This window comes from Euwallacea fornicatus, chromosome 28 (assembly GCF_040115645.1).
Source record: "Euwallacea fornicatus isolate EFF26 chromosome 28, ASM4011564v1, whole genome shotgun sequence".
In the NCBI taxonomy this organism is placed as follows: Eukaryota; Metazoa; Arthropoda; class Insecta; order Coleoptera; family Curculionidae; genus Euwallacea; species Euwallacea fornicatus.
The window spans coordinates 1,814,723-1,830,556 of record NC_089568.1 but is presented as its reverse complement, the minus strand read 5'-3'; the positions used below and the strand labels follow the sequence as shown (position 1 = coordinate 1,830,556).

At 34.6% G+C, this 15,834-nt stretch overlaps 1 protein-coding gene across 4 annotated transcripts; it reads left to right on the top strand.

Moving 5' to 3' along the window:
• Window positions 1-3,373: 3,373 nt before the first annotated feature.
• Window positions 3,374-14,124, top strand: LOC136347314 (putative inorganic phosphate cotransporter). 4 transcript variants are annotated; one of them, XM_066297196.1, is made up of 10 exons: window positions 3,374-3,691; window positions 9,778-9,917; window positions 10,358-10,457; window positions 11,941-12,156; window positions 12,214-12,434; window positions 12,486-12,635; window positions 12,696-12,828; window positions 12,882-13,126; window positions 13,186-13,306; window positions 13,363-14,124. In XM_066297196.1, the coding sequence occupies exons 1-10, from the start codon at window positions 3,619-3,621 to the stop codon at window positions 13,383-13,385; spliced, it is 1,422 nt and encodes a 473-aa protein (XP_066153293.1). In that variant the 5' UTR covers window positions 3,374-3,618; the 3' UTR covers window positions 13,386-14,124. The 4 variants fall into 4 exon arrangements, with proteins under 4 accessions (XP_066153293.1, XP_066153292.1, XP_066153295.1 ...); XM_066297195.1 differs by having other exon boundaries at window positions 3,374-3,700; XM_066297197.1 differs by lacking the exon at window positions 3,374-3,691 and adding an exon at window positions 8,299-9,372.
• The last annotated feature ends 1,710 nt before the right edge of the window (window positions 14,125-15,834 follow it).

Here is a 15,834-nt window from a genome sequence, read left to right as displayed (position 1 = left end):
GTTTAAATTGACTGACACTCGCATCATCATTTTCAGACGTGAGAAAATTTTTGAACGGTCCTTTGGCACGTTGGATCGGACCTGTTGAAATGTTACCATTCATGTGCTAATAATTATCATATGAAGTGTGACGAGCGCACTGACAACCATCGATGTTCTTTATGAAGAATTACCTATTATTCACTATTAGCTCAATGACTATATGCGATTATTTCCGCCCGAACAAAACGCAGACACAAAAAATCTGAGTTTTATCTTAGATCCGAACTACACCCATTTCTTATGCTGTTTGAACCCAGTGATAGTAATATTAAGTAAAAATTTGTTTTTTGTTATTGTTATAAACTAGAGAAAATCCAATAGCGAAACTAACATAAACGAATTGTTACAAAGTGGACGAAACAACTTTAGTAGTCAAATTTCGCTCGAATTGTTTCTATGCTCAATGTTTGACTCTTGAATAATCGTATGCACGATGAATGAACAAACTGACCGAGCGAATCACGGTGTATTATTTGCTGAAAATTGTGAGCGAAAAATTTAAGTTATGCAAGGTATGTGATTCAAACAAAAGGTGGTAATTATTGAAGAATTCAAGCGCAAATAATCACTCTATGGAAAAAAGGCAGGAAGTGCGTTCTACGGTGGGAATTTTAACAAATTAAGTGTGCCTTGAATACCTAAGAATTTTGATGTGTTGAAAAATGGGGCTCCAGTAGTCGAACATAATGCCAGTTAGCTAAGAAATTTTCCAGATAAAGTATTATTAATTTCCAGTATTAGCAACCGCGGTCTATCATGAAAACACGATCAGTTTTCTTGTTAAACAATGTAGCTAATCTTTACTGAACATTTTATTCCGGAATAGTCAAAGAAATATCTGCACTATTTCAGAGATCAGCTACCATGGTAACAAGATTTTAATTTGAAATTCTTCGCCTTTTAAGCACAAATGCTTGTATAGTGAACGTGAAGAAAGCAGAAATTTCACAACGGACAAAGCCCGGAATTGAAAAGACCAAGAAAAGATAGTCTTTGGGACTGAATGATACACGAATATCCACACACGAAATTGGCAACAGTTACTTCAATATGGGTTTCTACAAGTGCGTCATCAGTGCTCTTTGCCTAACTAAACTGAATAATAAAATTTGTAACAATCAATGGAAAAGCCCCAAAGCACAGTTGCTCGTAAATTAAGCACAGATCGATAAAAAAAATGTTTAATGTTAATTAACCCATAATTTTGGCACTAATTAATAGGTGTTCTCTTAGATTTCGCGGTTTAAAAGGGAAAATTCATAGTTTTTTCCACGATCCTGTTATTTTAGAGTTATTTACATTCTTTCTGTTACCGTTCAAGCGATTAATGTTGCTGTTATTGACCTAGTCTCTAATAAAAATAAGGGTTTTTCTGTTGTATCAACTGTAATTGTTGTGACAATGAGATACATGTGCAGGACAAATAGTGATTCACTTGAAAATTGATTTTTATCATTCACCTTGATTAAGTTAATGTAGAGAATAATCTAGTCCTTAGCCTTTACGCCAATCTTCTTCAAATAAATGCACTTAACTGACGCCTTCTTCAGTTAGTGACACAAATAAAATTCAAGAGGTTTAATGCAATTGTTGTTTAAAATACGTTTAAAAATTGCGAAAAGTATTAGCTTAAATGACGTTCAAATCTCAAGAGTGTCTCGCTTTGCGGCGATAAACACATCAAGTATAAATTCTTTCGTGCTTGTCGTTTTCGGTTTAAGACACGCTTTAATTTATTTCTTTTCCAGTCATTTTGCCCAATATTTCCAACGTCACTTCATCCTACTTAAGAATAATAAAATGGCAAATTCGCGACGATGCCCATAGCCGATCCAGCGCCGCCATTAACGACTTCAAAGTAAGCTTTAATAGCAGGAAGCTATTTCCTATTTGAATTTTTATCACCAAACCACACACCACTTAGAATTAAAAAATACCTGCCTGATTATTAGCAAGTTCTGTTGTCAGGATTTTCATGTTCCAACCTTTCTATTCAAGGCCGCGGTCATTGTTACACAGACGATGCAACATTACTACACATAAAACAACTTTGCAAGAAAAAAAGATAAAATTTAAAATTCTAAAACGGCCGAATGCCATTTCCATCTGAAATCATCTTGGAATGCAGGAATTGCCGATAATTAAACTGCATTACTGCAATTAAATGTTAATTGCAGGCAAAGGTTTGCATGGCGTACTTGAACGTTAGCTGAATTGGGACTGTTAATGATAAAGGTTGATATCGGACGCACAGAGGCGTTTTGAATAAATTTGGTAATGCCTTGATGTAACCTGAATGTAAATCGCATTACACAAGGTGCCTTCCTGCAGGGGAAAATAGGAAGTAGGTTCCTGCATGTGCGTGAAATTTTTATTGGTACTGACAAATTTAGGTACGACCTTAAAGTCGTACTCAGGGTCAGATGAGCGCATATGTCGATTGCAACTCAGACTTTGAACTACCATAAGGTAGCTAAATCTGAATAAGTAACCCCATGCTCTCAAACTCTAAGACGAAGTTGAATGAGAGCCGAGCTAATCGAAATTATAGCGCTCTTAACCGAAATTTCAACTTTCAGGTATTAATCTTCAAGCCTCAAAAGAAAAGTAAAAAGTTGAAACCTCACGATCAGCAGAATTAATAGTTATAACGGCCTTGTCTATTAATGACGGCGATTAATAACTCGTGACTGTTTAATTAAATATTCATCTGCAATGCGAAATAATCGAAAAGTAATAAACTCTCCAGAAAGCGTTAACTTAACTAGCCTAAAATCATCTAAGTAAAACCGAAATAAATTCAGAAGCGTATTTCGTAAAAGAGTAAACAAAATTACTGGAATGCTAATGGAGATGTCTTTACTTTAACCTGAACTAACGAGGACTTTATTAGAAAATCCATTACGTTAAAGAACAAACATTAATTCATAATCATCACGCTACAGACATCTACTGCCCCACAAAATCCATGGTGCTACTCCTCTGGGGAAAACTTGCCTGCAAGTGAAACTATAAGTTGTGCACATACTCCCTGAGTCTTTAATCACTTGATTAGCGAAGGTCAAACCTCATTTATATAAAAAATTCAAATTAAATATGGAACCAGCACTCTTATATTATTAAACGTACACATGATAATTTTTATAACAAATTGGAGGCAAGTCAAAGACCTTTGCTCCACGAGATCCAGAACATCATGTCCACCGCCGAAATATTCCACTCACAAGCTGATAGTGCATAATGTAATATAAATAATTCATTAACAAATAATCGTACAACAAATTCTGTAACAGCACAACAGAATTTCTGCCGATATAAAAACGGAACATAGCCTTAGGTCGGAGCTTACATTCGACGGTGTCCTCAATGAGGAAGGTTCACTAAATTCTATGTTTACATTCGGGCTTGTGCTAGCTTAACATGTGATAATTTCTCAATTTGACAGTTAAAGAAGTTGATTAACTAACCCCAGTACGATTTAAGTGTTACTTGATTAGAATCAGAGATATAAATATATCTATGATAAAAACAGAATTGTAATTATTGTGATAGTCTTGTGGTGTCGAGAAGGTCGACATGGCGAAGGAGGTGCTTGAGCTGGCTCACGTCGAGAAGCAGAACGGAGTTCATGCCAGTAAGGATAAAGATGGTAATGCAGGTAGGAACATTTTCGATTGAATTGCAACGAAAATTCTAAAATGTGATTTCTTGCACCCGAGATCAGAGACTTCCGTTCCAGCAATTTTTGTACTCTTTCACTTCTTGCCTGAGACAGTTCAATTCCAGTAAGCAAATTATATTAAAAAATTTGTGACGTTTTCATTCTCCATGAAATGGGCCTCACCATTTTCGTAATATAGATTACCGCAAATATAGTTAAAAAACATTAAGTAGGTACCCAACTGAAATTGGATTTTTCCCCTTACTATTGTTGAACTTGTGTTATAAAGAATTACAACAATAGTTGCTTAATGGTCTTTTCTATAGCCTTCGTAGCAGTTCTCACCATCTACATTATGTAAGTTTTTGAATTTGCTATCATTTGCCTGAATGTACGATCTACAATATCGTAAAATTTCCAAGTTCCAATATTTGCGTCAGTTTTTCTTTCATGGAACTAAAAAATGTTATTCTTTCTTGGACAAAGGCGTTTTTGAGGTCTTGAATAAGTACCCGCACTTCAATACAAGTGTCTTAAACACACCATTAAACAATGACCCATTTTCAGAATTGATTTATCCTTTTTAGATAAGGACTGAACAAAACAAATTTTATTTTTCAATTAAAAATTGCCGCAAATGGAAATTTTTTGTAACTCCTCTCTTAAAATTTCAAGTGGGTTCGTTCTGTAAATGTGTAATAAGGTTGCTGGGACGATAACCTACTTAAAATAAATATACATATGTACCTGAACAAAACATAATACAATAAGGACATCTAGAATTTCGGAGATTGTGGGATATTCGTTACCCATTTAAAAATTTGCTGAAGTATCTAATTAGGGCAGACAAACTACGGTCAATCTTCCTCATCTTCTCAAACCTCCCAATTGTTTTTATTTTTTTATTGTATATTTATTTTAATATTAATTTACATTTATTTTACATACAAAAATAGCTTTATCTAAAAATTGACAATTAAAAACTCTCTGCGAAAAAAATTGTAAGTCATTTTACGATTGACTTGCTTCCAGATTGAAATACCGTATTTTTATAATTGTTACAATGCAGTAAGATACGCGCTATTTCTTTAGCATAATTGACGCTTTTAAAAAAATATAATTAAATAAATAGTAATGTTTTTGCATTAAATATGTTTGGTACCGTTTTCGAAAGAAACTGTGAGCAAAATTTCTATGAGACTTATATTGAAATATGTTTCTATAAGGAAAAGGTTTTGGCAGCGCCACTTCATAAATTTAAATTTATAGAGCATGTGTTCGTTTCCATGTTGTCGATTCGTTGTTTTCTTTTTATTTTACTTTTACTTCTAAATATACAGGGTTATTCACCCAACACATTCATCGAAAGTTTACTAGGATCTAAAAGTGATACGAATTTGAAAATTGGGAATTAACTTCCCCGTGAAATCTCTTTTTTTTAATATGTACAACTTCCCGTCACCTGCAATTTAACCTTTAAAGCTGTCAATTTGCTTGGGATCCCCAGCATATTATTTTGTTTATAGGTTCTGCGTAACACTTCGGACACATTTTCCCTATAACCTCCTATACATAGACTTTCCCATTTTTGAGATATTTAACATTGAACTTCAAACATACCCCTGCAATGACCAATTTTAAAATTATATACGTATCTCCGCAGTTATTGAAGACATAATCTTCATATTTTGCAAAATGTCAATACAGGACCTTAAGTTTACACTTTACTATTTACGTGGCTTAGTGTTGCACAGAGTGTCCAAAACTGAGCTCTTAATAATCACATTTTTGAAGTCGCTAAAGTTTTTCCGAATGGGACACCCTATAGCTTTAAGCAGTATCAAGTAGAGGATATAATTCCCTATCGAACTGCATCAGGGTTACCTATACTTAGTCCAAACCATTTTCGAATTAATTAAATTTTATGTGAGTAGTACATATTCATTCTGGCAACTTTTAACTCTTCACGTAGGTGATCGTGGAAAAATAAATAATGTGTTGGCCTATCATAGATGAAAGTTACTAAAAAAAATATAAATTTATCTAAATAAAAACAGAATGAACATGTACTACTACACTATTACTAGATCCACGCAACTTTCACAACTTCAAAAATGTGAATGTCAGGAGCTTGATTTTAGAAACCCTGTATAAAAACTAAGACATGTAAGTAGCAGGAGTGGAAACTTAACACAATGTATTGGCGTTCTGCGAAATATGAAAATTATGTCTTTACTAATTGCGGAGATATGCAATTTCAAAATTGATCATTACGGAGGCACGTTTTTGATTCAAGGTCGAATATCTCAAAAACGACAAAGACTAAGTATTGGATATTGTACAGAAAATGTGTCTGAAATATTGCGCAGAACCCCAAAATAATATAAAATGCTAATAGTCCCATTTAAAATAAGCAAGCTAACCGCTACTTCCTGTTAAATTCAAGTTAGAGGAAGTTGTAAATATAAAAGAAATAGTACACGGCGAAGTTAGCTTAATTCCAAAATTTCAAATTCGTATCACTTTTAGATCCTAGTAAACTTTTAACGATCGGTTTGAGTAAACTACCCTGTATAATTGTAATCGTAATTCCGGGATCACGGCATTGGTAAAATTCTATCCCCAGATGTATCAGCATGGTTTTCTGAAAATTTGTGAGTTTCTACAAATTTGAACCAAATTGTAGCAAAATGCACATGGAAAAAGATCCAATTAGGAATAAACAAAAGAATAAAAATTCAACAGTAATTTGAGATTTAACTTTCAGTGATCATTCTTCATGTAATTTATATCATAATTCTTTCATGCATTTGTACTCAGAGTTTTCCATGTCTGATGCAAACTTTATATTCTTTAAAAATCAGCTTTCATAAGCTCCCTGCTTAGATCCCATTTTCATAATCACTTTGTTGCATTATTAATTTCATATTTCTCATTTTTTCTCATTTAAATTTTATTTTACACAAATAAGCAACCTTTAGTGACAGAAAGTGACACAAGTTTTGTTTATGGGTTGAAATGAATGTGAAAAGAGCAACAATGACATTGTTGACTCAATAAATATAAAACTGCGTCGCAAATTACGTTATCGGACTGGAACTTTTCTAATTTAAAATGATACTTGTATGCTCATTGCCTACAATCTTACCCAGACGAACCAAAAACCATCTTTCTGATTTGTAGCACATGCTTCATACGTGTACCTTGAATTTGGGTTAAAACCCCCATTGATGAACAAAATGAAAGAATATTAATTATTACTCACAGCTGTTGACTCTCGATAAAAATTTTTATCAGTCAAACCTAAATACGTAGTTGAAGTTCAATTTGTTGTAATGATAATACGCTTTTTGTTGTTTATTTTTTGTTTAATAATAATTTTGGAGCAATGCAATGTCAAAACGAAAGAGGCATCAGAAATTCCTCTATAGAAACCTTGGAGGGAGTTTCATAGGAATGTATAGGAGGGTCCTGGTAGATAAATTGCCTTTAGCCACAAGTGCTAAGAAGATATGTACCTTTTTTCATTCTAGCATTTCCTCAGAGCTTTTCCTTACAAAGGTTTTCAAAATCTTTTACCAGTGAGTCTTACCACTGCTACTCAAATGAAGCGCCGTGTCTAACGTGCGCCATATTGGCTTAGAGCTGCAGCATTAATTTGTTTATTGCAAGATTTCGTGTTGAGAATTTTAGTGAGATTAAAAAACTTGAAGAAGAACTTCGTGTATCCACTGCGACAAGTACCAATATGTGGAAAATGAAATATATTGGAAAACACAGCGGAAAGAAAAATATGTTCATATACGTTTTAGTATTAAATTATTTTGTAAATGTCTTATTTATATTTACAAAAATTCTTGACAAATAGCCATTAACGATTTCGCCTTTTACTTGAGTTAAAAATTTCCTAAATCAGCCGAAATGAAGGAAGTCTGAAATGGTTTTTCCTTTGGCGAGGATACTGAGTGGTTGCGGTATTAGTATGTATTAATTTAAAAAATAGTTAAAAATTATTGACATAATTTTTGGATTTAATACTAACCTGAACTAATTATCGATTTCAGTCGTTAGAGCAAAACATCGCGCAATAGCAATCATTATTATTGTCAGTGGCTAGAACCCACCACAATTATTCTGATATGAATTATGTTATATACATAACTACATGTCTATAGAATAGATATGACGTGATTTGATTAATTAATGTTTATATAATCAATGCGATTCCCACAATTAACCCACCAACTTCTTAAGATGCATTTTTAACCCCGTTCACATGCGTGATAAGCTCTGGCTCCTCAATAGTCATAAGGTTATCTATTATCTGATTTTTTCAAAATTTTAATTAGTATTGTTTCAAACGGAAAAACATGTCATTATTGTTCTAATTAGTTTCTTAAAATCTTCCTAAGAATTACGATATTGCAATTAACGCCTGATAAAAAAATTTAATAAATGCTTGAATTGCACCCATAATCTCTTTGATTTAGTTATTATACGTTGTTACTTATCATAACATGCAGGCCATATTTGGCCACCAAAAGTCCGCAAAACCGATGCTATGGAATGTATGCAACCATAATGCTGAACGGTTTAAATTTTGAATACAATTATTGTGGATAACACAATAAAGTATAATAGTATTCAGCCGTGGCAGACTAATGTGCATAATTAGATTTAGGATCTACATTACAATGTAGTCACGATATGGTTCAATAGTTACTTCTCATAAATTGTCTAAAGCCAGTCGTGGTATTCTTCTGTGTACACTTTGTAATCACTAATATTTGTCCATTTAATTTCCCTCGATTGGAAATTTTTTTTTATTAATAAAATTCTTCGGCGCATTTCCACCAGTTCATGCACAAATGTTCATTTATTATTGTTCGTACATTGAAGAAAATAGCGATGAAAAATGTTGTCAATGCTTAGAGGTCTTTCATGTGAACCGTCATCTACCGTTTCCTATAAAATTTTGTCGATCGCTTTTGCCTTTCCGTTTCCTTCTTTCGCTTTAACGTTGAAATAATGATTTCTTAGTTCAACTTGATATCAAAAAATTTTAATGATGCCCCCACCTACTGATTCGCCGCATCCATTTGCGCGACAACTGGTCTTGTTTTTTCTTTCATTGTCATGAATTAGGAAATGATCATCTATAATTTCCGCATTTATGAATCCACCTGACCTAAGCCACTATGCAGTCATTTCAATCGAAACCCTCACTCTCTTCTGAGCTTAAGGCGAGGAGGACAAATTATAATTAAACGCATACAGACCTTTCGTTGGAATCTAGTCCACCTAGTACGTTCAGCATACTCGCCATGGGTACTGCCTCGGTACTACCAATATTACCCGAAACATCGTCAACGCCATCATCAGGACTTTCACTTCCACGTGTTTCTAAACCATTTAATCTGGCATCAGCGCTATATACAAACCCACTGTATGAGTTCAAGTTTATCGCACTGTTGTCATAAGCGTAATTAATTATTGTTTATTTCCTACCGATGTGCTTATGTATTATTATATTTGCGTAATTTTGCGTGAAAGACCTAAGTGTCCTTTTTATGTAAATCGATAAAAGACGTAAACGCAGTTAGTGTCCGCTCAAAACATGTTCCGATGGAGTAGGAGATACAAATACCAACCTTTAGGAGCAATACAATGTAAGTCGAATAAATGTAACACGTTTACATGTAAATAATAGTTATCTATCGTTGCTATTTATTGGATCGATCATTAAGTTCTTTGCAGATTAGATGGTACAATAAAGGGATCAGACAGCAACGAACTTGCAAACGGTTATTGCAAACATGTTATTGACCAATAATCAGATTCGCAAATTGAAAATACTACAAATTTTCAATGGGAAAACGTTGCCATATGGATGTAAATACACAGAAACAACGTGCAGGTTTCTGAGAGATAATCAATAACATGTTTGTTTTGACGAGTTCGGCATTGCTTCTGTAAAGTACGGAGATGGTCTAATTTCAGTTACCTTTCTGTTAATTCTAATGGTGATCCAATTGGAAATTACCCATTACATCATAGATTCCACTTTTTTGCAGCTCCTACTATAGGAGTTCGTCATTGCCAAGTCTTCATACTTTTCCTGCTAATCTTCCTTGCATATGGAATAAGAGTTACCCTCTCAGTGGCCATTGTGGCTATGACAGATCCTTCGGCTAGCATTAACCCAAATGTTCCTGTAAGTATGCACATAATTCGCGGCTTTTTTCCTAAAACGCATGAAGGCCTCAAAGAAACAGAATCTAAAATCGGGCTGGTTCTGAGATACTCCGTTGCAATAAAGGCATTTGACCAAGCTTTCCATTAAAGTAGACCGATCTGCATATGAATGCGTTCAATCAAAAATTCAAATACGAAATGAAGAGATGAAAAACGTCATTCATTACTTTGCAATGGAAAATATCTGTTTCCATGAGTTGATTATAAAATCACCGTTATTATACGAATTTTCTCCAGAGGCGGTTTTTTTATGTCTATTAATATTTTGACCATAACGATATATATATAAAAGTTGGAATATAGAAGAAGCAGGCTACAAAAACGTAAATCGTTGACATGCTTTACACAAGTATTTAATATTTTTGTTTCCATTAAATTCTTCACTTAATTTTGTTTTAGACCTATCCAGAATGGCATGACAAAAGCATAGTTCTCTCTGCATTCTTTTGGGGCTACGTTCTTCCTCAAATTATTGCAGGCTGGTTGGCTGGACGATACGGTACGTATGACCTAATAATGGAAAAATTACGATTTTTCCAGCTCGATTTCCATTTATGTTCAATTTATCTGTAGTCGAAACTCCTTGGAATTCCTAAAATTATGTGAAGAAACGAAGCGCAATAGCAATGCTTAGATGATTTGCGGTTAGCAACTGGACGTCCTTGGTATATGGTTTTCAATGATATTTGATAACCATGCCAAAACTAAAATTATGTCCTATGTTATATGATCAGTGGTTCTCAGAAGTCGACTTTAGAGGCACAAGATGTGTTATCATCGGCAATGAATCGCTCATTATCAATCATATTATTAATTACATTAGGTCATTGTGTGTAATATTAACTTAGATACTATTATGGTGGACAAAGTTGAAGCGATAGTGAACCACGGAAGGTGGTACCAAAGTACACCTAAGTGAAACAGAGACACCTATGGACAATCTACACCAGAAGGATTTTGACGAAAGTTACTTCTAATGCATTTAATTGACAACAAATTAGTAATGAGGAAAATGCGAAAAACAAACCCATCTGAATGTTTTCCACAATAAAATGTCTTCCATATTTTTGGAGATATTGAAATTCAAATGGAAATGTCCAGCAATTTAGATCGACAGTTAAAGAGTTAGAGCATATGTAGAGCATAAGTAAAATATCAGAGCGACGCTGCATTCATCTTCTTTATTCAAAAATATTCCTATTATTCAAATATTCGTATCAGCTCGATTCCTAGTTATTTTCAGTTTAACAATATCATGATTCGTTTATTACATCAGTTCAGGTGAGATGTAATATGCTTGTAATGGTCAACATAAGTATTAATTTGTTGCATAATATTGAACAAACCTCATAAATTGAAAGAGAGATAACAATTGATAAAAGCAACGTATCAAATTCTATCACGTCAAAAAATTAGTTTTTCATAAAAATTCTACCTTAGTGTACACTGTACCCGCAACATGGAGGGGAATCTGATACAAGAACATTGGGACCGTTTTTAAAAAAGTTAAATTGATGAAGGTTCCGCAAAGTCGAAAATCATATTAAAAAACAGAAAATGCCATGTTAAAGGGCATTAAAGTCGTTGCGGGAGAGGTGCCCTTAGTTTTGGTTTAGGTTCGATATTAACACCAGAGAAAAATATGCAAACTAGAAAATTTACATTTTTTCAAAAATATTGCAAAAATCAAAAAACCTTTCGGGCATTTCTAAACACCATTTTCTTAGCTATTGGATTACGCAAATTTTCTTTCGATTGAGTAAATCCGAATCTCTTACCGTTTCCAATATCGTTCTGAGTTCGGAGACGGTATATACTGGGTGACTTCTAAGAATTGCGGAAAATTTCGATCACGTATTCTACGTCAAAAAACGCTTCTGACTTATTTCCTTGGATACTTTTCTTCGTAATGCATGTCTCCTTTTGAATTTAGAAACTTTAAGTCCTTATAAATTGTGCATTGATGTATCTATATCCGTCAGGTTCTAAATGGTTTCTCTTGGGTTCAACGGCCCTATGTGGTTCTCTCTGTATAATCCTCCCGTACATGGCTGCTGGTCTCGGCTCAAAGGGAGTGATGGTCAACAGAGCTCTTCAAGGCCTTTGTCAAGGGTTCCTCTTTCCCAACGTCCATAACTTTCTAAGTCAGTGGGTACCACCAGACGAGCGATCTAGATTAGGAACTATCGTTTATGCAGGTATGAGAAAAGTCTCTTTAGCAGCTTTTTTTAAAAATATGATCTATTATATTCTAGCTGGTCCGTTTGGAACTGTGATCGCCATGTTGATGACTGGAGTTATTTCAGCCAGCAGCTATGGTTGGCCTTTAGTGTTTTATTTATATGGTGGAGCTTCTTTGATCTGGTGCCTTATCTGTCTCGCTTTTACCTACAATAGCCCAGCAGTTCACCCCAAAATCAGCGAAGCTGAGAAATACTATATTGAACACAGCTTAGGGCACTCCGAGGGAAAACCGGTACGTAGCATTCATCTCTTAAGGGTTTCTCTCTGAGATATTAATTTGTAGGATCACAAAATTCCATGGAAGTCCATTTGGACTTCTCTGCCTCTGTGGGCTATACTGATCAGTCATTGTGGGCAGAATTGGGGTTTCTGGACTTTGATGACCGAGATTCCCAATTACATGGGACATGTGATGAACTTTAATATAAAGTCTGTAAGTGAGGCTCGACACCTAATGGAAATATATTAATTTCACATAAATTATCCCTTACAGAATAGTGTCTTATCAGCTCTTCCATACTTTGTGTTATGGATCCTCAGCTTCGTCATGTGCTTCATATCAGACGCCTTAATCAGCCGCAGAATTCTTAGTATTAGTATCGCTAGAAAAGTGTTCAATTCCATAGGTAGATAAGCTTTGTCAAAACTTTGAACTGTAGAAATGATAACTGTTATTCAGGATTGATAATTCCTGCTATCGCTCTGGCGTTCCTTGGATTCACCCCTGCAGACGACCCGAACAGGGCTGTAGCTCTTTTAGTGATAGCTGTAGGATTCAACTCAGGTGTCTACTGTGGTTTTAATGTAAACCACGTGGACATCTCCCCAAATCACGCAGGAATTCTTATGGGAATCACCAATGGGTTATCAAATATTTTCGGCATTGTAGCCCCTTTGCTGGTGCAGTTTTTGGTACCAAACGAAGTACGTTAAGTAATCCATAGCTATTCGAAAGTAGCTCGAATTTTTTTTTTACATTTTAGGAAGACCCTGAGCAGTGGAAAATCATCTTCTTCATGACTGCCATTGTTTATGTGTGTGCCGATATATTTTATATCATTTTTGGATCTGGTGAGGTCCAGAAGTGGAATGAAAGTGGTGATGGTGCGTTTCAAAAGTATTTCGTGTGTTTCGTTAAAACTGATATGTTTTCTTTGCAGGTAAGGAAAACAAATCACCTTAAGAAGTGGAAATGAAGACGTACGGAATTCCTATTTTAAATTTGAATTATATTTATTTAGTGTGTGAAAGTTCTAAAAAATTTGGCTGTGATATCGCTGTAGCACATGCGGTATATGTTATGCTATATTTATAAAACCATGCGTAGTGGTATTTAGTTACTAATTTATAAGTTTTTCTTAATAATTTTAATGAAATTAAATTAACTTATAAACTCTTAAAACATTTAAAAACCTAGAAAAAAAGTGTTCTACCTAAATACTGCCTTAGATGGAATATTATTTTGTAATTTGCGGGTCAATTACAATATTATTTATTACTGTAGTTCGTAATAGTTTTTATGGCACTAAATCTGTCGGATCAGCTGGGAAAAAACTACCGAGTGGTTTAATTATAATCTCGTTAAAAAAATGTGCTTATTATGCATAATAATGTAATTACTTATTTTCTCTCTAAAGTAAATTATGATTGTCATTTTCTCAAAAAATCGCTTCATTAAGACTATTTATTCGTATCACCATCAGCTGATATCACCAATCTCTACACTAATCACACATCCAAAAATAATTAGACTTACAATTAGTAATCAAGTTTGTTGAACCGAGGAGTCAATGAATCACCAAAGATTTGTAAAAATAATACGTTTAGCTTTGGTAGCTACCGATTGGTTAATGAATGTCAATTTGCCAGCATGAACCAAACGTAAAATATGTTTTAAAATAAATATGAGTTATTTTACCATAGCAACTGTGTTTGATTCAACGTAAATTTAATCCAGTTTTAAAGGTCGCAACATCGAACCTAAAAGTGAATTATATTGCAAGAAACAGCTTAAAAATATCATAAATTGCCCTGGTGCGTTGCTGTTCCAAATGGATATAAACGAAGCCAAAGTATTTGTTTTGGAAAAGAACATTTTTGAATATACGCGTAGAAGCTGCTCCCTGCAAACGCCCCGTCTTGGGGCATTCATCTACCTAATTTCAAATGATAAAGGCAATTGAGCTACGCACTACCGCTCAAAAGTATTTGAGCACTTAGTGTTTGATCAGAATTGGCACCAAAAGTCACTTGACGACACGAACCTCTCTCTTAGGGTCATAATTCAAGGACAGCGTCCCTGGCTTCCGGTAGCCCTTCCGGATCGTCCAGTACCTCTTTTTCCGCCTATTTGCTCGTCATGGAACCACGCCTAACAACATTTCACTATAGTGTTTACATTACGGTTCAATTTAGTGGCGATTTTCCTAAATGGCAGGGCGGCTTCTCGTAGACTCACTCTTCGACCTCTTTCAAACTCGCTCACTGATGAAAATTTCGCTGGATTCTGCATCTAGACGTATTTGATGAATCTAAAAGCTCTTTCTAAGCATACTATACATCAATAAATGAAATTTTGCAGTCAAATTGTTGATATTGAAATTTTTATAGTAAAAAAAAACCGAAAACTGCTGATATCTCATAAATACATTGATAAATATCGCTGAAAATTTAAACATTTCTTGTCTTCTCCCATGCAAAGGTGCGTACTAAAAATTATTCAAATAAAACCATTTTTACGGGGTGCTCTCTTTTCTAAATCACGCGGTATATTTGAATGGGCGCTTCATTTATATGTCCTCTTCGTGACTGAATAATTGAAGCGCATAATCGGCGTCTCCATTCCACGAGTTTTTTCAAGATTTCAACTGTTGTTTCGTCCGTGGCTACTTCTAAATTAGTTAATAAGTCATCGGTTGATATGGAGGCCAATTGGCGAACCTTCCTGCCCAATTCACCTTACAATAATTCAATTGGATTTAAATCTGGGCCCTGAGGAGGCCAAACCATTCATTTAACAACACCTCTCTTTTCTAAATCAGGCAAATATTCTTCGCATAATTTACATGTGTGTTTTGGATCATGATCTTGTTGTAGAACAAAATTCTGATCTAAAAGCACTAGTCCAGAATATATCGCATGAGTTTCTAAATTTTTGCGTTATCCTTCTTTTTTCAAAATCACTTTGATTTTTACAATACCACCCACAACTATGCCAGCAAAACACCCCAAACCATAGCTTAATTACCTCCATATTTAACAGTAGGAAGAAGACTCTTCTCTTTTGCAGGTTCACCCCTGTTCTATGAACAAACAGACGTCTCAGTGAACTAAACAATTTAAATTTCAACTCACCTGTCTATAGCAGTTTGTCTCACTCTTTTATCGTCCAACGTTGGTATTCCCAGGCTCATTGTAGTCGCTTTTGTTCATTCAGGGGTTCTTCGTAACTTTTCGTCCCTGAAAGCCATATTCCTTTAAGTTACGTTTCACCGTAAAAACGTTAACTAGTTTTAACTGTTTGATATTTACTTCTGCAGAAATTTCTAGAGCTGTTTCACGTCTATCTCTCTTCTTCATCAATGCCATTGTATGATCATTTCCAAATGTAGTCACTCTTGGTCTCCCACTTT